This window comes from Solea senegalensis, linkage group LG3 (genome assembly GCF_019176455.1).
Source record: "Solea senegalensis isolate Sse05_10M linkage group LG3, IFAPA_SoseM_1, whole genome shotgun sequence".
In the NCBI taxonomy this organism is placed as follows: Eukaryota; Metazoa; Chordata; class Actinopteri; order Pleuronectiformes; family Soleidae; genus Solea; species Solea senegalensis.
The window spans coordinates 9,541,680-9,565,073 of NC_058023.1; the positions used below are offsets into that span (position 1 = coordinate 9,541,680).

At 38.4% G+C, this 23,394-nt stretch overlaps 2 protein-coding genes across 5 annotated transcripts in view; one reads left to right on the top strand and one right to left on the bottom strand.

Moving 5' to 3' along the window:
- Window positions 1-7,417, top strand: part of si:dkey-183c6.8 (protein O-GlcNAcase) — an 18,190-nt gene extending 10,773 nt beyond the window's left edge. Inside the window, exons 14-17 of one of the 2 annotated variants that reach the window (XM_044021876.1) lie at window positions 925-1,016; window positions 1,537-1,726; window positions 3,156-3,315; window positions 4,228-7,417. In XM_044021876.1, coding sequence (XP_043877811.1) covers window positions 925-1,016; window positions 1,537-1,726; window positions 3,156-3,315; window positions 4,228-4,364 — 579 coding nt within the window. In that variant the 3' untranslated portion in view covers window positions 4,365-7,417. Of the gene's footprint in view, window positions 1-924; window positions 1,017-1,536; window positions 1,727-3,123; window positions 3,316-4,227 lie in introns of those variants that run through there. The other variant, XM_044021877.1, reaches the window with a different exon arrangement.
- si:dkey-183c6.7 (urea transporter 1) overlaps window positions 1-22,676 on the bottom strand; it is a 27,884-nt gene extending 5,208 nt beyond the window's left edge. Inside the window, exons 1-9 of one of the 3 annotated variants that reach the window (XR_006360103.1) lie at window positions 22,356-22,676; window positions 21,815-22,004; window positions 21,257-21,385; window positions 19,983-20,172; window positions 16,055-16,202; window positions 9,855-9,989; window positions 9,086-9,135; window positions 8,037-8,217; window positions 937-4,355 (exon numbers count right to left, since the gene is read on the bottom strand). Coding sequence is in view for 1 of the 3 variants with exons in the window: in XM_044021884.1 (XP_043877819.1) it covers window positions 8,038-8,217; window positions 9,086-9,135; window positions 9,855-9,989; window positions 16,055-16,202; window positions 19,983-20,172; window positions 21,257-21,385; window positions 21,815-22,004; window positions 22,356-22,482 (1,149 nt within the window). In the remaining 2 variants the exon portion in view is untranslated. Of the gene's footprint in view, window positions 1-165; window positions 4,361-8,036; window positions 8,218-9,085; window positions 9,136-9,854; window positions 9,990-16,054; window positions 16,203-19,982; window positions 20,173-21,256; window positions 21,386-21,814; window positions 22,005-22,355 lie in introns of those variants that run through there. The other 2 variants (XR_006360104.1, XM_044021884.1) reach the window with 2 other exon arrangements.
- Between the last annotated feature and the right edge of the window lie 718 nt (window positions 22,677-23,394).

The following is a 23,394-nucleotide window of genomic DNA, read 5'->3' on the forward strand; positions in this document are numbered from 1 at the left end:
ATATCAAGGTCTAGTAAAGAACAGAGGAACCTCCACATTGTATATTTGAGACAGATGGGTAAAAGAGAGTAGGACACCACTAACAGAAGAGGACTGGTATAACATATGTGATATACAGCGAACCACCACAAGCTCCAGGATGTGGAAAGAATTCTGCTGGAAAAATATAGTCAGATTCTTTATTACTCCTGAAAATTAGAACAAATCCTTATCCATACAACAAGCATGCTGGAGACAGTGTGGAGAGCAGAAAGCAGGTCATACTCATATTTTTTGGGAATGTACTAAGGTTAAAAAATACTGGAATGATGTATGGGTTGAATTGCGGAAAATACTGGGATACAAACTACCAATGTCATTTGAGGTGTTATATCTATGTAACCTGACAAGGGAAAATGTACAGTGTGAGGACAAGTATTTGGTCAAAATACTTCTGGCTGCGACCAAGAAGGGAGTCACAAGGAAATGGTGTAGCGAAGGCTCTCCCACTCTGAGGAACTGGTTGGACACAGTCGAGGAGACATACAATATGGAAAGACTCACATATATACTGAGACTCCAACAAACGTAATTCAACACTAAATGGGACAAATAGACAATGTATAAATCTCACTGCAGAGACGCCACTGGAGACTCTGAATGAAGTTAAAAACATTTTAATACCACAACAAAAGTTATTTTTCCTTAAAAATAAATAAAGAATGAGTAGAAAATTAGAGATTAGAATGGGAAAAGGGTTAGGGTTAGAATGGGAAAATTAGAGAGAGATTGGGAGAAATTGAAAGTGTGACAAAAGTAAACCGTTTTTTGGACCATGATTGTTAATTCACCTTTGAATTTTTTGTTTAACTGGTGTGGGGAAACTGAGACATAAAAGCACAACCATCCATCAAAGTGATGCGATTTCTGTGTAAATGTGTGCAGATGGAGTTGTACCGTATGGTCCGACAGCTTCACCTGAGGACTCAGGGTGGCCAGGAATCCAATTTTGCTCACCCAGATGTCGTAGGGGACAGGTAATTGTTTGTGAGAGGAAAAAAGAAAGAAAGAAAGACGAGGCATTAGGCAGAGTAATAATCTACAGTACATTCCACATCAGTGACAACTATATTCACAGGTTGTATGCCTATGCAGCAACAACAGCTGTCTGTCCCACTCTTTCAGTTATACGTAAGAAATATCATGAACTCATAATGTATGAAAAATTCATCAGGAATGCAACACAGGGGATTTCTTTTAAACTCTTTTGTGGAATATTCACTTAGGGGCCATTCACATACAGTTTTAAAACTTGTCCTGAAATCCAAATGAAAGATATTGGAGAGTGTTGTGCTCCTTCTCCTCCTAATGTCAGGTAGTTCAAACCAATCCTGCACAAACCGAAAGACAGTTCCAAAAGGAGCTACACTTACACCATTTTTACAAATCATAAGCATAATTCTACGGCTGTAAATTCAATCAGTACACACTCATATAAAACACAACATGACTGGTTGGTGATTCTGCTTTTATAGTTATACCTTTTCATTTCCGTAGATGTCTTGGACCGTGCCTGGCGATGTGCCCAGAGTACAGCTTCATCCTGGAGGATGAGCTGGGTGTATGTGGCTGTGTGTTGGGCATCTTTGATGTTCGTTCGTTTGCCAAGCGATGCCAGGCCAGCTGGATACCTGCCATGAGGGACAAATACCCCCCCAAAGGAGGCACAACACACCCCAACACACAGGTGAATATGAGGAGGTGAAAAGGCTAAAAATTACTTAAATAGCGCAATTCATTTCACCTAACATCTTCTCGAGAGGACAATGCATTCAAATGTTTAGACATATCAGTACCTCCAGCTACACCATCTGGATCTCTCTGTGATGGATTAATAAGTCACTCAGAGGTAGATGGAACACAGATAAACAACACATACACAAAGACTGCACAAATTGTCGAATTGACTTCTACTCAAGGCTTTCAGTGAACTGTATGGATCACCACGGCACTACATAAGTGTCAGGATGCAACAAACTTGGTGACTGTGTGTTGATCTCAGGCAAAGAGCCAAACACAGCTGGTGGTGAGCGACACAAATGGTCCCTCGCTGACATGTGTGGGGGATTTATCAGCCCACTCTGTGCGTCATGATGTGCACTGACAGTCACACTTTTGTTGACTGTCGTTCATATTTACACAGTTGGGAAAACTTCACTGTTGAAATGTTTACTGTTATGTAAAGCCAAAGTGGCCAAACAACTGTTTGATACTTTTACACAATTGAATGACACAGTTTGTCAGACCAATCATGGCTCTATGTTTCCAAAAAACTCCCTGATCTACTGAATTTGTAAGTCTGTCAAATAGGACTCATTGGTAGCATCTAGTGGCAGCTGTGTGTGTTCAAATACCAGTTTCCACCACCTAACCAGGGCTAAAAAAAGAGAGATTGTTTTCCAGTTAAATGCACAGTGTGAAACAATGCAAATTGCAAAGATTTCAATTTAATCATTAACTTTTTGATCGTTAAAGCTGCAGCAAATTATCGATTCATAATTGATTCAATGATTGCAGAATGAATTGTCAACAATTAATTGTCAACACTTTATAAAATCAAACTTGGGACTTCATGTTCTGGTTTATTTGCCCCTCTATGAGGGTAAACTGAAGACCACTACATTTATATTGAAGTTGGGAAAAAACTGATGGACATTTTACAACACTTTGTGCATTTTAATGGATGAAAAAACTAATCAATTAATAGAGAAAATTATTTGATAATAAAATTAATAGTTAGTATATGTTGGAAAAAATTAATATCTCAAAGTTCTCATCCTTGCATTAGTTTAATAGTTAATATTTTTATGTCATGTAGTAATGCTCTATCTTTTTAAAATATATACGTATTTGTTTTATATATATATATATATGTAAGTGAAGATTTAAATAAAGCCTAACTTAAAATATATATATGATATTGCAAATCAAGTCATAGGCACAAGTTATATTAAAGTAATTGCAATTACAGTAGATACTTTGTCCAAGTCATTCAGCCCTACACTCTACTGTCGTTTGAACGGTTCAGGACAGAGTGAAGTTGCAGGACATCTTTCTAACATTAGCAACACATTGTGAGGACAGACGTCCTTGTGTCTCTGCTTTTCTCTGTGCAGGACTTGATCCAGCTGATGGAAGAGGACCAGGGTGAGTACCCAGACTCGCTCCTTTATCATTTCCCCTCCCAGCTGCGACTGGATGCCCTGCCGGAGCTCGTGGACATCAGCATCAGCCGCACCCTACTCATCGCCCTCCTCACTGCACTCAAGGCAAATGGTAAAGACAAAAAGCACTGAGGCATTGCAATCAATCATGTCTGCATCGCTCTTTTTTTGCTTACAGTTTAGGTTTTTCTCTGTGTACTGTGTAATTGTGATACAATTATCAACATTGATCTTGGTAGCTGGATACCTGCTGGCACTGATAACATGGCTAAAGCAGTGAACATACTCTCAAGATATTGCAAATATAATATCTTTACCAGCTGGCAGTTAGGAAGCGAGTGTGTGGCTACTGCTGCTTTGTTAAGTTGAAAAGCTTTACTGAAGACAGCGCAGATCCGAGGAGAAGTGAGACAATGCCGAACATGAACAACGAGATGTTAACAGTTGGGCATCCTCTGTCATTCTGCCAGTGAATCCCAGAGTTAAGGAATATCTCTAGTTTGGAGGAGAGACTACAGGTCAAGAAGTCTGGTGCCTTCCTCTGCTGATGCATAGAATTGACTCTACCCTTGTGAACAAAGATAGAATAAGGAACATTCTGTAGACAAATTATGGGTGTCAGGGTGACACAGAGGCCTTTGTGATTTGGGAGTTGCAGCTGGTCTATACTGTTTATTTAAAGGCCAAATAATGTTTTTCCCTTACAGCTACCAGGCTTGTACATGGAAGCAGCATGTTTGGTGAAGCCAGTATTGATAATGTGTCCTCCTATAACCACACCTCACAAACCTTAACTATCCCTTCTGACAAAAACATCTGACAAAACTAAGATACTGATGTTACAATTTCTCTGTCTGGATACACTCTTGATCTAAGCATGAGTTGATCTGAGCTAACTGTTTCAATGCTGTATCATGAAGCACTTAATGTGACCAGTGTCAGAGTCACGTGTCGTGCATTTTTATATTCAGAATTTTACATTTTTATATCAATTTATCTTAAATTTGCATGTTTGTGTGTGTAGGTTCTCAGGGCGTGTTCTGTGAAGTGCAGCCCACTGACCGTCAGAGGCTGGAGTTCCTGACGAAACTGGGCTTCCTGGAGATCCTCAGAGGAGAAGCCAGGAGCAGAGAGGGAGTGGTGCTGGGGAGGCTGCTCTGAACATAAAACACAAACACACACAAGCACATACATAGTTTGTCTCTCACACACAAACAAGTAAACACACACTAGCACCCATGCAGTAGATACACAATGTACAGTACACTCAGAAAATGTATCTGTCAGTTGAGAGAAACTTAAAGGAGTTGTAGATGGTTTGTGTCTGTGTGACACTAATGGGGATGAATGCAGATATTTCTGAGGGATTTACACAATATAAATTAAGCCTTTAATGTAAACCTTTAGCAGAGCTGTGCAAATCTTTCTGGGATTTAACCTCTGCCTGAAGATTACAAGGTTCAGTCAAAATTCAAGGTAGCAACATAAATATGATATGATAGGATATGAAAGCAGAGCAGCAAAAAAAGAATCTCTGTGGGCCATGAGTCATTCATAATCATCCCTTATGTGACTATAATCAATATTCTAACAATGAAACATCCTGGTAGTTTCCACTTTGCAGCTGAAAAGCTCAGGCTGGACATTCAATTCACTTGAATTCAATTTTATTTGTATAGCCTCAATCATCAAATGCACTGAAGTGTGTGTAGGGAATATGAATCGACTGATTCAACAGTAGTTGAAGCATGGAAATTTTGATAGCAGATTAATCGGCAGATAGCCCCGTATCCCCCGCTCCTCAAGGAAAAACAACAAAAGAAAAGGCAATAACAATATTTAAAATTAAAACCAAAAAAAAGTTTTTATAAAGGACAGCACAGAAACAAATTAAGTGTATTTACATACTTCTCCAATGACCTAAAGTCATTGTGCATCTATTACCACAAGGTGGCAGCAGCAGCAAGTGTTTGTTCAGTGGACTAAAGAAGTGATGACATTTACAATGTTTCTTTAATGCATGAGCAAAAAGTGTTTGGTTCATGGGTTGCAAGTGTGTTTGCAGAGGTTAAGGGATTTACAAAGTTTATTGAATGTACCTCTAAGCTCAACATGCGGTGGAATCTGCATCATGTGATTTCATGGCATGTTGTTTTTGTTAACAATAATCAGGAGAAATTCACATAGCAAATGTGGCCTTTAAATGAGCAAATATGGCATTTGTTCCATTATTTGTTCTAGACATGCTACTAGCCAGTGGCAACCATGGCTGCGGAGCCTTCATGCAGGGTGATAATCTATGTGGGTCTCCACAGGACAAGTGGAGGCAGCACAGCCATCAGCCACTATGGGAACCAGGGTCCGTGGATACTGAGTGTAAAATTGTCCTATTGGAGCAGATTAATGGGCTAAAACGAAAATGAATCGGTTGACCTCTAGAACAAAGAGCTACTGTTCATCACACCTGACCTGCTCTGAACCACCTACACAAACCATGTAAAAGAAGCATTTTTACCTTTGACCATCTTGTTTCTTGCAATTTCTGTTAGGTAATTAACATAATAATTAATGAGCTTTATAGGTGCACATAGGTTATTAATGCCAGACTCATACACCCAGCCCCTCCACTTTCTTTGTTCTAATGAAGCTCCATTTAGACATAACATTGGCAGCAAACAAGTGAACAAGGCTATTTCTCAAAATGCGAAACTATCCCTTTAAGCTGACATAACGTAATTCACTTCAGAAGAAGACCACAGTCAATCTTTGTGCTCTGCTCCCTTTGCTTCCTATTAACAAATCTTTTCTCTTCAAAGTAAAAATTTTTTTTTTTTTTTTTTATAGTCCACGATGTCACCGTTTACACTTGCTTAGCTTAGATGAACGTTTACATGCATGATGAACAAAACATTATGTGGCTTTCCACAAAGAAAGATTATTACTTGCACTGACAACACCAACATACACAGATATCATCTCAATGGAATGATCTAACATGGCATTACGAATAAATACTTTTTTTACTGAGATTTTCTCAGCTGTCATAGCTAAAATGTCTGAAGAGAAATGAATGCAATTGCATGCACGCTTTAATTCATAAAATATCTCTCTGTGCATGAAATCATTAAGATACACAGACATCGACAGACACAAAACACACTTATCTGAGGTTTACTCCTGGTTAGGTTAGATATAATGGATACCTCTCCCTCATTTCGATATTTACAGTATTGTCAGATACTCCACCAGTGCGTGTGTGTGTATGTGAGTATTCTTTGTATGAGGTGTGTGTGTGCATGCACCAAATATACCAACTAAAAACAGCCATGTCATTCTGCCTTTATTCCATACCGTAATGAACACAAGCACACACACAAACACCGTCACGACAAAAGAAGCACAATAGCACTCACAATCAGATCTTCAACTGAAAGTATGTAAAAAAAAATATATATATATATATGAATGTTCATGTTTTTGTAATGCAGCTTAAAAGCAACACAACTTCAATTTGGGCAAGTATTTCTACTTCTAATTTCTATTTTTTTTTAATTTCTATTGCTAGATCAATCCCAGACTGAAAGTCACTTTTGTATGTCTCTTCTCGTTACCAAACTCATCACCATTGTCTGTGAAGTTCTTCATTGTAAGATTATAGTCCCAGAAATGAGAATTGTGTTGATAAAAAAAAAAAAATAACGTAAAGCACTGAGATAGAAATGCATGATGTAAAGAATAATTTTAGAAAATATGTCATTGTTTGAAGGTTGTACACCACACGAGTTATGGTCTCATTTAAAGATGTGTGTTTGGTGAAGGGGAATAACTATTATCTTGACACACAGGCAACGTGAAGCACTGTGAAAACAGAGACTCAACAATGGATGGCAAACAATAATAATAATAATAATATTATAATGAGTTGCCTTCAAATTCCAGGCTTAAAAAGCCAAACACTCTGTTCCATTTCAGAGACACATTACCTGTCAATTGTGTTTACTCACTGCCATGAGATAAATGTTTGTTTTTACAGTGAGTTCCAGTTGAGTGCTATTTAGTTATGTCTATGCAGAATAATGGAAAGGTTCATATTAACAACTGTAGAATTTGTCGTGTTTTTATTGATAATAGTAAAATTTTGACAATTTCTGATGATTTATTGATCTGATTTGTTAATTTCATGCTAATTAAAATGTGGTTTTTTTCCCCTTTAACTTGATTGTTTGCTTTTGTTGTTTTTCATTATGTGGGAAAATGGATGCAGAGACGCAAGCTATAATAGATAAAAACAGATTGCACTAAGCACAAAATAGAAACTTTTTGTTTTGTTTTCATAGATATTAGTAGCATTTTAATCTTGCCCATGCTACACTGTCACCTTGTGTCCGTGGTCATCACTAAAATGTTGACATCACTTGAATGTGCATGTGCATTTGGCCAGTGCCACCTGCAACCAGGCACCTTTTGGATGATACCAGCTGTCATTCACACTGGTGTCTTCTCATATGTGCTGTGCTTTATCACCTATTTTCCTCTAAATAGAAACCTTATTTACACTATCAATATCATGTGCTATTGGAGAAGACCTGAAACTAGGGTTGAGACCATTAACTCGAAATAATCAATTTACATACACTAGGAACACATTTTTGGTATAAGGTCTGTAGTTGATGTCAACTAAAATCACTAAAAGTCTAAAAATCTATTTAGAAAACATTATAGATTAAACATATGTATGTACTGTAGTTGAGCTAAGAAGTAACAGGTATATTAAGTCTCCAGGAAGTGAATGTAAATGTGTGAAATGTGTAGTGTGCGTTTGTGTGTCCTCACACTACGCAGTGCTTTCTCTGTCTGTGATCTTCGCAGCTGCCCACAGGCTACGAGAGTGCAGGTTATGTTCAGGAGCCATAACTTGACCGGTTGGGATGCGGTTTTCAGCTAAACTGCCGGTCAGCATCAACATCAGTGTGGCTGTTAGAGTAGCAGCCCAACTGCATGCTGGGAGTCCCACCTGGACAAGAAGAACAGAGTTTTTAAAGTAATAATTACACTACATACTGTATATGAGGGGCCACACAGTGGTATAGTGGTTAGCACTCTCGCCTTGCAGCGAGAAGACCCGGGTTCGAGCCCCGGTTGGAACAAGGGCCTTTCTGCATGGAGTTTGCATGTTCTCCCCGTGTGTGCGTGGGTTCTCTCCGGGTACTCCGGCTTCCTCCCACAGTCCAAAAACATGCAATGTGGGGATAGGTAAATTGGACACTCTAAATTGACCGTAGGAGTGAGTGTGAGAGTGAATGGTTGTTTGTCTCTACTTGTGTGTGGATGGACTGGCGAACTGTCCAGGGTGTACCCCGCCTATCGCCCGATGTAGCTGAGATTGGCACAGCACCCCCCGCGACCCTCTGGTGACTGACTGACTGACTTACATATAATAGTCCAAGTTCTTCAAGTGAAATTAAAGAAGTAAAACTGAAGAGTGATGTGTGCATGTATGTGAGGCTCATTATTCTATACTGTATGTGAATGCATGTATAAAGCCTTTACAAGTTCACTCCGGAAAGAAACAAATCTGAATGAATGTTTTTTGATGAATTTCTGAATCTGAATTTTCCACTCAGCTTTTGTTTTCATACAGGAAATTTTCCACTCACTCCTAAGTAATGTGAATGACACTACTTTATGTCTAATTGCGGTGGCACTGCTAAATGAATGAATGGTCATTACTGTTGATTGAGCTCAGAGAGAGCAATGCAAGTTCATTTGTCACCCATAGATAGCTCACAGTTTGGTTCAGCAGGTGTGGATCATCAATAGAATAACACAATTTAACAGTGTTTCAGCTTCATACACACAGAGCTTGAAGTGCTAGAACTTACAGTTCCCAGCAGGTTTCCCAGAGCAATGTCAGCATATGCAGAGAGGAAGGCTACAGGCAGAAAAGAGGCAAGTTACATTAAAAATATGTCCTCCACACACTCACTTCATTTCTTTTGCCTGGGTGATAGTGTACATACAGCTACATAAAACAAAAAAAACCAAAAAAAAACAGATTGGCTGCAGTTAGTGCATATAGTACACATAATCAAAAAACTGCAATTAAGAGTAATTTACTTAATGTGAGCAGTTTAGCTAAATCTGTCGGCTCTCTAATGTTAATGAACTCAAGCTGCACTTTCAAATGTGTCAGTGTATGTCGCAATATTAGTAATATAACTAACTGAGTTAGGGGAAACTTGGGCGGTACCTGGCCGAAGAAGAGGGGAGTTTACAGCGGGATAATGGCGGAGAAAACTACTTTGAAGAGATGCGTTTAATACATAAACTTTATGCACTTTGTTCTCTATGTTTTGAAAAAATAAATAAGTTAAAGCAATTCTTGCCCTTCTGGCATTTTTACACTTCTTTTATAATCTTTTATAATCTAAAAAGCATATGGCACACTTTTGGTCTCCATGAGTTCATGATTCACTGACCAGATAGAACAACTCACGGCATGAAAGGTAGATGAAGAAGTTGGATGATTCAAGGACAAAAGCTAAAAAGATAAAAAGGCTATATATTCTCTCTAAACCGTTCCTTTTACTGTCTAAATGATATGTACTATTGCATGTGATATCTGTTTATGTATGTATAGTTTTTTGTCACCGCTGGCAATAGCAAAGAGGTGTGTCCTCCAACTGAAGGTGAAGAAGAGTCCTCCAACAGCCATGCAGCCCAAAGCTCCATTAAAACCAGACAGACCTGAGTACAAGTAACCATGATGCACCGTCATGGATAAACCTGCCATACACAAACACACAGAATTATTTCCAGCAGAATCTGCAGTACTGAAATCATCAATAGGGTGGTGGTAGACACGTGTTGATGTATATTTTTCCTCAGTATTTTTTATTTTTTTGGGTGAAACCTTATCAGGAAATATCTTTGTTTAGTATGGATTAGGTTTGTGGGTGAACACTGGGTCATGGATTCACTGACAACAAATTCAGTTTATGTTGTGGAAAGTGTGGGGGGGATACAGCACTTTTCAATATTTTTTAATTTCAATTGCAGTACCTGCTTTTAAATGTACTTGCATATGTTACAAATAGCCCCTTCAACAAACAACACCGAAACACCACACTATCATTGTGAAGCTGTGAGCTGACAGCACAAGAGGCATAATGACCCAGATAAATCTCAGTGAAGCCAGAAGCATTGACCTTTTCTTCACTGGCCTTCAGCAGGAGCTGCACTCTATCTTTCAGCTCACACAGAAAGAAGTCAAGTCTCAATTATATAAAAAAGAGTTACAGGATATTGAGTCCTCCTGCAAAGGCCAACAAACTTCAGCAAGAATAAACAAAACAAATATTGTACAAGCTTCATGTAGGATAAACAAAACAAAAACATTTCCAAAACATCAGTGAGTGTTTCCCATTCATTCGGACAGCCTAAACAAAGCATTATGCCTAACCTTAACCATAACCAGTCCATGCCTAATCTTGACCTTAACCTAACCACAATTTAGTTCCTACAAAAATGAGGTTCCGCCTCATCCAAACCAGATTTTGGTCTCCATGAGGACTACTGGTCCTGATAAGATCACTGTTCATGCCAGAAAAGGTCCTAAAGAGGTAACACATAAAAGTACACACACACATACACATTTAGATTTGTGCAAAATGTGAACATTTTAAGGAATGTCCATTTCATAGTAGCCACCACTACAGCCACCCTGCCCTGCATCTCACTGTGTTTTTACTGCAGGGTTTTCCAGAGTTCATCTGCAGTAACTGTGAATTTTTACAAGCTCTTCTGCAGTTACCTGATCCTCAGGCTGTGTCAAGATTGATTTCCTCATTACCAGAGCTCAGTGAGCAGTTTAGCAGTCTGGTCCTGAAGCAAACTGACCACTCCCCGCTACTGCCTCCTCACTGTCTACTGGCTTGCTCTACCATCTACTCCCTTTTTATTATTCCTCTTTTGCAGCCACTCCTGTGTCCTGACCAATGGTCCATCCTTAAATGCTTAAGCTCCCTAAGTTGCACTAATCTTGTCTTTTCGTCATTCCACACTTCATTATGTTTCTCTCTTCTTTTATTTCGCCACAAATTCCCTCTTTGCATTCCTTGCTCTTTTCACATCCCTCTGGCCTCCTCATTACCTCCTCACATGAGTATGAGTGTGTGTGTGTGTGTGTGCATGTGTGCGTGCGTGCATGTGCATGCATGTGCGTGCATGTGCGTGAGTCACTGCCAGTGTGAATGAGTGTGGAATGAGTCAGAGAGCCATTACATCAAACTCAGTATCGCCTGCATCACACCACACTAACTAACAGTAAAGTGGATTTCAGTCAACTATTCTTTCTTTTCGGTTGCTTTACATGATTTTGATTGCATTTATATGACATAATAAAATATACAAACATAGTTCAGATCACTGCATCTCATATTTTAAAATGTTGAGGATAAACACACAAGTAACACAGAACGTTTTTTTTCTAGTGTAGTCCTCTAAAGGAAGACAAGATGGAGATACATTATATAGAAGGTCAAAGGTCCACTGAGCTGCTAAACAAAATATTAAATGAGCACAGCACATCCTCACATATTCAAAACATTACCCTTAATCCAATAATTTTTCCAGACATTTGTCAACCCCATCTACTGTCACATAGTATGCTAAGTATTATACATACATACATACTTATATGCATACAGGCCAAAGAAATCGGACAAACAAACAAAACAAAACAAAACTGTGCATGTGTGCAAGCTTGAAGTCTGGTAAGTATTTACATTGACATTTTTAAAATGACCAGCCTCATTTCAAACTGGCCTTCATTATGCTTGCAGATACAATACTACCATGGTGATAATTTAGCAGAGATTAGTGTTAACATACAAACATTTGCCAATTACAACACAAAACAAAACCAAGTTGATAGTGTTGGGAATGTCATTAGTTTTGAATAAATAAATACATTAAAATATTAGAGTGACGATTGGTTTAGAAGGAAAAATGATTTATGAAGTTAATAAGAATGTATCCTGTCTGTACCAGATCGCATGTCGACTTAAAAGTTACAGACATTTATGGTGTTAAAGGAAATGTCTGTGACACACAAACATTTGTAAGACCAAAAAATATACATATTCATTTCATTAGGGGTTTTGATGTCAGTTAGGCCCACGATGATGAACAGGCATAACCATCACTAGAGCTACACCACCAGCATTTTTAGCTTTCTAAAGACATAGTTCAAACCGTTCAGCTGAGTCATTTTTAAAGATTTCCCATTCATGTCTCAGACAGTTCACAGACGCAAGCTCTTCTCAAGGCCTTTTACCTAACAATCAGATGTCTGACTCAAGGCTATTAGTGCACGGTTATGAAAATAACTATATTTTATATTTTTATTGAATACTAACACAGTATGACATCGCCATGTAGCACAGGTCATAAATAAACCCTATACTATTCCTTCTCTCTCCTGGCAGACACTGTATAGTGTAAGTCAATAAGATATGAACAGATAGGGGACTTCTAATTTCATGTGGGGTTTTACATATTAACTTTACAAAGGCCCTGCCAGATAGCATCCGAATGTGGGACAAGGCTGCCATCTGACCTAGACAAAATGGATGTGAGACTAAAGTGGCCCACATGTAAATGGCTTATGTGGCCTGAAATATCCATAAACAAATGAGGACCTTTTTTGGCAAATATGCAGTGCTTTTGGTAATATGTAATCAATGTTACCCTAGAGTGGGCCATGCCATCTTTGGTAAAAATGTGCACAAATGCTGAAATGTGGTTGATATGGCTATGGTGTGGCCATCTTGTGGGCCAGATCTGGTGCTCAGGAGCAGACTGTCCAAGTACCATCATTCCACGTGGCATGTGGGTCAGATGAGTTCCAGGTATGGGCTGGGATATGGGCCACAAAAATTTGCAATCTGGGCTTCAACACTGACAAGAAATTGACTTATCAAGCTGCCTTACTTCCTCTTACCTCATGATTCCCATCCCACTCTGAAGCATTTATAAAAGGTTTTATTCTCCTACAACATGAACGTTAGAGACTCTGACCTACATACAGCCCACACTCCCCTCCTCCAGAAACACCCTTTGGGAAAAGTTAACAATGCAAAGGCTTGAATGACAGCTCTAAATGTGGCCTCACGCCTCTGCTGTTGTATCTCTCCTAGATTCCTGTTTCTTCACACAGACAACGTAAGTATTAAGGTGATGAATCTGATTTCTCATACAGCTCCAGTGGTTTTGCTTACATTTTGTCAGGGGCCAAGCTCAGATATTTGCCATCTGCCACCTCATGGTAAAAGAAAACATGGAGGTGATGTCAACTCCGATAATGATCACCCTACATTTGATGATGACAGAAAATTACATCAGTAACACGTGTCAGTTAATGCTAATGCTATCGCTCCATAAGTTGATATTTCCTGCTGAACATTGTTCACTGTGTATAAGCGTATTGTCTCCACCCACCTCTGTGCTGTCAGTAATGTCTGATAGTAGTCTCTTTCACACTGATTCAATTTACAGAATCAATGGTGTAATAAACATCTAAATAAAACTTTGTTGAAAAGTAACTGCACACAACTGATACAGAGGACGATTGTGTGTTTGTGATTGTCTCCAAACAAACAATGCAAATGGTGTTGAACAATGATGCAGGTCTATTTCACACAAGAATAGGTTTTATCTGACTAAGGTTCAACTCATCGTGTGGTTTGGTGCTTTTAATGGGATCTGTACAGCATATATATTCTGTACAGCAGAATATAATGCCATTCTTATTTTTCACAGCCAGTCACTGAGACATCTAATTCTTAGACTCCTAAGCAACTGCTTGAAATTAAAGAATAAGAGCTGCATTTCAAATAGAATAGATTGATTCTAGTGGAAACCTGATCTGGTATCCATTATTTACATGAGAGAAAAAAAAGGTTAGTTGACATTATCACTCTACTCCTGGCAGGTTGTACTCAATTCCCTTGTAAGTTGCTTTGGATAAAAGTGTCTGTTAAATGACATGTAATGTAATGTAATTATCAACAAATGACTGTTCATCATAAAATCCTATACTGAGGAAATAAATTAAAAAAGGAAGAAAAAACTAGTAAAGAAAACTAATGCTCAAATGGAGGTAATGGAGACTCTAATTGGTATTTTGCTCTTATGCATATCATTACCATGCTCCAGCAGCTTGTTTCCTGTTTGCTCTGTTGCCTACACAGTCTTATTACAGCAGCATCTGTTTGATCACTTTGTTGTCACACTGTTGTTTTCATTGGAGCTGTGTGTGTACATATTTCTGCCCGTGTAAGCATTGGTATATGTAAAATGTTTTTATGATATGACTCATAGTTACACACACACACACACCTATAGCTATATATGTATATGTGTGTATATATATGTATATATATATACATATATATATGTATATATATACATATATATATATATATATATATACATACATATATATATACATACATACATACATACATATATATATATATATATACATACATATATACATACATACATACATACATATATACATACATACATACATACATACATATATATATATATATATATATATATGTATATGTATATACATATATACATCTTTGTCTCTCAGTGTGAATGTTCACAGTGAGGCAGATGAAGAATAGACAAACATAGCTATGTTTATTATCTATTGCTCTACTGCCCAGCAGCAGCTGTGTGTCTTTTGGAGCTTAACTGCTGCCCACGGGCTACTGCTGCCGACATTACAGTCTCATATTTACATGCACTTTTACGGTAGACGGAGAGAGCACTACTTGTTTGCCACTTGGTTGCTACTGACATTTGTCTTATTGTGAGAGGAAATTATAAGCCTTAGCCATTACTGTATTTCAACAACTGCCATGCAGTGAAGCTGAGCTTGGAATCTATTTGAAGTCCTGACAGATGGTTTAAAAAACTAAAACCATTCTGTCTGCATTTGTCAAGAAAATACTGCATTCTGCTATGAGCACAGGTATGATACTTGCAACTACTATATGAGGGCAAGCCAAAAAGGTTACTAACCTCTCATGTAACCAGTGTCATTTTCCTGCGGGGGTTTGAAAAGTCTGAGATTACAGGTGTCCATCAGACAAAGCCTGGATAAAAAGCACTCCCTCAGTGCAGCTTCTTTGCTCACACTGGATACCTATGCAATTGTGATTGTAATGTAATCTCTTAGACATTCAACAAAAAAAAAAAGTTTCATAGTTAGTGACTGTGAGAACATAAGGAAAGTTCTTGATAACTATCTGTACAATCAAATCGGCCTTTACAAAATGTCACCCCTTATTATGCTAGAACTAATGTAATACTGCACCTGTCTCACTTTGAAAAACCTTTGTGTTAGACCCTGTCTACATGATTGAAAGTAACTTTTGTCAAAGTCTTTGTGCAGAGTATTTTTCATTCTAATTGTCATTTCTGAGGCCATGCTGGGATAACACTGACAACATAATGGGGTGGTAACTTTCTCAAATGTAACAAAGGGTGGTGATATTGCATTATCATTTCACAGAACGTGCAGAACTCCACATGAAAATCAGTTCTTCATTCAAGTAATGTCCTCGCACAAGAGCTTTACACAGAGGAATGCTGGTACTGACACTTTACACGGATGAAACAACAGTACTGATAAGTTCAACAGTGATATTGGCTGAACACTTAATATGTTAAAAAGATTTTGTTCGTATGACCTGTATGACTTAACAGATCCATTATTATTATTCCACACTATCCCCACCTTTCCCACTGCTTCAACTCACAGAGCTACTCACCAGCCAGTGTGCCAACCGCTGATCCCAGCAGAGCATGAGCAGCCAGCAGTGGAGAGTAGAGCACAAGAGCTCCAAGGATGAGGAGGGATGGTCCCATTCCTCCACAGGCAAAGATCTGACCAACACCGAGAGGGACACCACGCACCATCTGTACGGTCAAGAGAAAGGAGTTTGATTTCTTATTTGATTCGATTCAATTCAAAATCGAAACATTTTCAGATATTTCAGGTTTCATAACAAATTAACTTGGTGGAAAGAGATTTCTTATTACTATATCTTTTATTACTTATTATCTTTTTATTACTTATGTAACGTAAATGTTTTCATTTAATTTTACCACACAGTGCTGTGTACTTGTGCAGAAAATGGTGGATACAAACAAACTAAATTGTCAGCATCTGAAAAGTGGCATGTGGAAGTATTTATGGTTCTTCACCATAGATGGCAAAGTAACAAAATCTATGAAATGATACCGATATTGGATTGTTTAAAGGAAGATTGATATAAATTGGAAACCCCGGCCCTAGATGTTAGCAGCACATCTACTGTACATACAGTACAGTACAACATTATTATTGAATGATTTCGGAAAGGGGGTTTTCATTCTGGATATACAGTAAAGATCCATTTGATTGTAGGGGGTCCGCACTCATAATAATACTTATCAGTCAGTCAGTCATCATCTAACAGCTTTATCCTCCACCAGAGGGTCGCGGGGGGGTGCTGTGCCAATCTCAGCCACATCGGGCGATAGGCGGGGTACACCCTGGACAGTTCGCCAGTCCATCGCAGGGCCACACACACAACTAGAGACAAACAACCATTCACTCTCACACTCACTCCTACGGTCAATTTAGAGTGTCCAATTTACCTAATCCCCATATTGCATGTTTTTGGACTGTGGGAGGAAGCCACGCACACACGGGGAGAACATGCAAACTCCATGCAGAAAGGCCCTTTTTCCAACCAGGGCTCGAACCCAGGTCTTCTCGCTGCAAGGCGAGAGTGCTAACCACTATACCACCGTGTGGCCCCATAATAATAATACTTATATTAGTTTTAAATATAAGTATATAAATCCACACATGTATGATAAAATATGTGAAAAATACTCACATACACAAAGACAGATACACAAAGCAGTCGAAAAAGAGAAATTAATGGCGACATGGTGGCTGCACATTCTCACATTTACAAGAGCACATAGATTCTCATCAATTATATCTCACATGTGACTATATTTGTGCATGTGTGTTTTTAAAAGACTGCTGTGTGGCAGTGTAGTCAGAGCAGAGCACCATCCTCAGCAGAGTGAAAGCTGAAGACATGAAATATAAATAGGACCAACGTCACTGTCGTCTCTAGAGAGAACCATGGGAAGAGGAGAAAAAAAATAAAAGGAGGTAATGAAGATGGCTGGAGGAAACCAGAAGAGAAGAGCAGCAGAGAAGAACAACTGGATTTAAAGGACAAAAATAAAACAGGACATAGGAAGAGAAAGAGAGGTTATAATAATAACACATAAATAATTATGTGGTAATATAAGAAGAAAAAGGGGTGATCAAAAAAGGAAGAAGATGCTGAAAGTGGGTGAAGCAAAAAAAAAAGATTTGCATAGCAATCTCTTGCATAGGTGTGATTTGAGACTGGGGAAAGGAGAACCATAGGGATGAAAATAAGATTTAGAGGTTGCAAGCCTGCAACGTTATAAGCAAGGGAATTTACAACATGAAAGAGACATCATTTACAAGGTGAGAGAAAATATATGAACAATAAATTAAAAGGGAAAGAAAAGGGAAATTCAAGGACAAAAAAAACAATGAGGGGGAGATTCTGAAACAAAATGAGATGAGAGGAAAAATCTAAAATAACACCACAGAGTGTGATGCTAAAAAGGTCTCTGCTCTACATTCAGGACATAAAACAGCAGTAAGAGCATTTAGTCAGTGTAGCTGATTCAGATGATCTCACAGCAAATCTCAAAAACACTAGTAAAACATCATTTTACACTCCTGAATCTTAGGGTGTATCCAAATCACACAAATGATATATTCTAAGTAAACACCTCCACTCAAGTCACTGTTCTTTAATCACAAATGAATACCAGTCAGCCTCTAAAGTGGTAAGCCTTTGGGTTCATGCTTTGATGAAGCAAAGGTGGAAGTAAAATTGGAACATACTGGTTGAGTGGAAAACATTATAGAACACTGCATCACCTTAGCTCATGTTCTAATATGATTGTCTTTTTTTTTGTCTCTCTTACATTTTGATTGTGTAGCATCCATTCGTGGTTAGACACAGCTAGAGTGACTAAAACAGTCACACGTTTTTGTTACTTAAGTTACTGTTATTCATTACCTATTCTGCTGTAACATTGCACATTTCTCCATTGTGGGACTGATGAAGGAATATTTCATCTTACCTACATTTGAGTGGAAACACTAGATCACTTTACTATACCTCAGTTTATGTTCTGACCAGTGGTTGTACTTTCCTTTTCTTCTGTCTAGAGTGACCTTAGAGGGACCCTGTGTTTCATCATTTAATGTTGTGTCGCACTATACTCGCACGATTAGCAAATGAACCATTAAATATTATAACATTTTAATGTAAAAATGCAAAGTGTTCAGCTTATTCTTGCTGTTTCCAACAACAGTATGAAGAAAAAAAACAACGTAAAGAAATACCAGCTGGCTCAAATCTGAGTGCAGCAGGAGGTGAGAGTTTGAATTATAGTCTAATTCTCATGAGAAGTGGCTCAAGGCAAGAGTATTTCACATGTTAAAAAAAACAGCTTTCTTTACAAGGTGTACTTTGCAACAACTTGCTTCCTAATCACATGGACATTTAGTAGCATAAGAAAGGAAGGCCCCAATGTCTTGTTACTGTTTGTTGTTTTTTCATTCCCAAGGTAACAGCTGCCTGTAAAATCTCAATTAAATTTATCATTCCTGAAAGTCTGATTGACACTCCTGACATTTAAACCAGAGCAGCAGTGTGCATCAATGTTGTACACAATCTCAGTCCACAGAAAATGAACAAAATATAATGAACACACTGTATCGCAGATGTAAAGCTTCATTTCCAAATATGAGTTCCAATCACAAGAATTAAAACAGTTTGGGCTGATTATAATTTCATAACAGGAGCTCCAACAGTGACTGTTGCTAAGTAACTGGTGAGTCATAGCTAGCTGATTTTATGCACACGGTGTTATTATCCGTGGCTCACACAGGAGACAGTGCTGCAACACAGCAGCTGCACGCCTGGCCTTGGTTTTGCTTTGTTTTTGACATTCCTTAAGACATTTACCACCCACTAGGAAAACTACCTATCATAATATGACACAAAGTGGTCAAATACTAAGTGAATATGAATGTTGTTTTTTGATGAGGAGCTTTTACCAACTGCTACTCTCTCTTGGTCGCCACAGCAGATGATCTGCATATTTTGTTTTGGCAGAGATTTCTTACACTGGTTGCCCTCAGTTTCCAATTAACAATGAACCCAGCTCTTGACCTGATGGGAACCTGAACTGGCAACCCTCCGGTTACAAGCCCATATCCCTTCCACTCAAGGGCTGGTCTAGCTCAATCCAGTTAACATTTTATGTAAAACATGAGACTTCTGCAAAGTTTGCTTAGTTTCCCACTCTGTTAATATGGATCAAGACAGGGATTTTGGCTAAACTACACAGTAACTTCTTGGGTACTACAGCATGATTTTTTCAGGGGGGCATAACCTACATCCCCCCAAAATGTATCAAAATCCACTCTTTACTTTTTTAGTTGTACGACCCACAGTCACAGAAATTTGGTCAAATTAAAACACTGAGAGTTAAACTTTGTAAATGGATAAAAGTAGGTACAACTTGCTGTCAATACTGTTAACCAAACTCCACACAAATGTTTCATCAAACATTACTTACCTCTAATACAATGACGTCTGTGCCATTAGGATCCAGTGCCCCTGGTGGCACAATTCTGTGGTGTGGAAAATATGGATTGTCTGGGCCCGTACAAAGAAGGTAAAGGATGATGATGATGTTGAAGGGAAACACAGCCACAGGCAAGTCCCAGTGGACCAACAGCGAGGACAGACCACTGAAGAGAAAGACACTGAGGAAAGTGAAGGAGGACAAACAGTGAACGGACTGTTAATGAAATGAACATTGCTTCCATGTTACAATGAAATTCAGAGATGTAATACTGCTCATTCATGTATAGAATATTTGAACTTTTATATATTATATAATATTTGCACGGGGACAGAGTCGCAGTAGATAGCGCCGCTATGTCACAGGAAAATGTTAGCTGAATAAATGGTAGATAATGGTCAGAATAATCTATCAGCAATAGTGTATTTTGGTTCCTTTGAAAACAAAAATGGTTCTTACTTTGTCTTGTCAAATTACATTTAGTCTTCAGTTTTTGACTACAAAGCCTGATATTACTTTATAAGTAAAAGTAATTTCTGTGAATTTCTGAATGGCTGGAGTTACACACTTGTTGTGGAAATGGTTTAGAATTATGATTTGCATGGAATCAAATAAAGGTCACAAATATTTTGAGTTAGTGAAATCACAATCGCTTTTATTGTGCATCATTTAATGTGAGTACATGAAAGTGTTGTATCATATCTACTGACATTTGCCTAACTATACTACTAACCAGTGCAATGAAGCTGAAAGGCAGTGAGGGAAATCAGTTACAGCTTTTGGAAGTGGAAAGAAATTTGAAGACAGGCCAATGTGGAAATGTTTTCTTGGACTGCAAGCAGTTGAGCCTCAGCCAACTTTAGTTAACCCTCTCTCTTTATACTATATTGTTGTCTCATCATGGGATAATTCTCTGCTGCTGCTCGGAGCAAACACACACTCACTTTAATCTCCACCTGTTATTGACACACAAAAAATAAAATAGGTTTGACGTATATGAAGATAAAACATATGATGGGACAGTTATGTATGTGTTCAATGTCATTTACACTAAAATACAGCTTTTTGTGTCATTCGCAAACTAGCTGGTAACCCACAAGGGCCTTGTGTCCGGGGAGGAGGCAAAGTTGACCAATATCTAGACTGCAGTAGCAGTTTTGACTGGTGACGGCCATATAGCTCATATATATAGCTAATTTAAATTCCCACAATGAATGGAAATATGTGCAGAGTCCTAGTAAAGGATAACTTGTGTGTGTACATACCAGGTCACTGAGCCGAAGCAGACGGGCAACAGCAGCCACCAGTACCAGTCTCCAGCTGAGCTAAACACTCCCATCAGCAGAGACACCAACATGCCGTTAAAACCATGGTGACCTCCTGAAACCTCGGCTCTACACACACAGAGACAACCACATCACTATAATGACCTGGAGGAAAAAGTAGCCAAATTGAACATTTATGAGTAGTAAAAAAAAATATTTTTCACATATTAGCATGGGTTTATTTGGGCCCTCATGAAACCAACCGTTCAGTAATAATGGAAAAAAAGGTCACAATTAATATATTCAACATGTCAGATGTAAAACTGTAAAAAACATTGTTGTCACATCCTTTCAAAAAGCCCAAACAGTAGAGGAGTAATAACATCAACAACAACAGAAATCACCAAAAGTTGCACACTGACACTTTAAATAGAGGCCCTATACAAATTCAAAATGCACAATAGAGGCAGCAATACAGTATGAGCAACAAGCAACAAACATGAGGCATGTACATATAACCGAGTGTAATTTTGTTCTATACTCTCTGTGTATTTCCACCTGTCTTGTCCCATGATAACAGCTGTAAGCGTTGAGACCAGTGTACCAACAGTTCCCAGCAGGCCCTGCCAGGGGGAAGCCCAGTACAGTGCAGCCATAATGAGAGCACCACTCAGCGGGTTATTGGCTAGAATCACCCTGGTCACCCCTCTGAGGCCCCACACAGCCAGCTGCAGCACAAATGACTTGTCTGAGGACAAGAACAAAACACACTCTTTGAAAAATAAGTTAATAAGTTCTTTGTCCCAACTGTTTTCTTGGAACTAAAGCAAATTGTAACAACACACTTAAGCTTGTTCAGGAATTTAAAATGGATCATACAGGAGCTTGATAGCTAAGCAACAGCCTTCATTGTGGAAGCTATGTAACATTTACATCTGTGTATGTAGTCTTGACTGATTCTTATCATTAAAGTGGTTAGACATGTTTCAAAAGAGTTTCATGTCTTCTGAGGTCATACTAAATTAGACCCTAAAACTTAAAGTTCAGTCTAAAAGTTAGAACTAAAGTTTAAGGTGTAGCCGTCAAGAGTTTTTACTACCTTGCATGTACTTATTTAGATGCTCCATGTCCCCAGTACATAGCAGCAGAGTGTTTAACACACGGTGACCAAGGCTGGCACGACTCCTGCCGACCTCCTCCATCTCTGTTTTGGTTTCCGTCCACATCACAGCAGCTGCTGCAACACTATTTTACAAAAGTTGTCGTATTGAAAAATATTGGAAAAACCCAAAACTTGTCTTTACCTAGCTGTAAGATTTGTTCTCTTCAATCCCCTGTTTGTTCTGATGTTGTTTCTTTCTGTCTTTCCTCCTCATCTCATCTCTTCTCTTCTCCACTTCCCTCCTCTTCCTATCCTGCTTCTTCTTAAGTGATGTATAAACTGGTGACTTGGGTAATTATTTCACTAAGCTTTTGACCTGCCTTTGAGGAAAAACAAAGTCCACCCCTTGGCAAAAGATTGGTTAAAAAGGAAGATTGGATGATTCCCTTTCACAATCACTGTGTTTCCCTCTCCCCCTCCCTAAAGGCTTCACTGTGAAAACTGCTTAACTATTGTTTGTCCATTTAAGCTATAAAGTCACATTATATTGCTATGAGACCACATGTTTGTCTTTCTCAAATTGTTTAGCCATTAACAGGAATTACATTATCTCGTGTTTTTCCAAAAGGTGAAATATATAATCCAGCTAACTTCATGTGGATGATAAAATGACAGAATCTTCTCTATCTTTCTGAGACACAATGGCTTAATGTGAGAACTTCAATAACAAATTCCTCACACTGCTTCTGCCTTTTAAGAATTACTTTGTGTCCATATTAAGACAAAAAAGTGTGTGCGTACATGTGTGCATGTAGTGGAGATCCATAAGAAAAAAAGGAAAAAGGAGGAATAGTGTGCATATGAAAAGTTACGTAGGGCTGCAACAATCATTCAATTATTAATCAATTACTAAATGAATTGTCGACTATTTTGATAATCGATTTGAGCATTTCTTTTAATTAAAACAAGGATTATTTTAGCTTCTTAAATGTGAATTTCTGACATTTTATGAACCAAACAAGCACTTAATTAATTG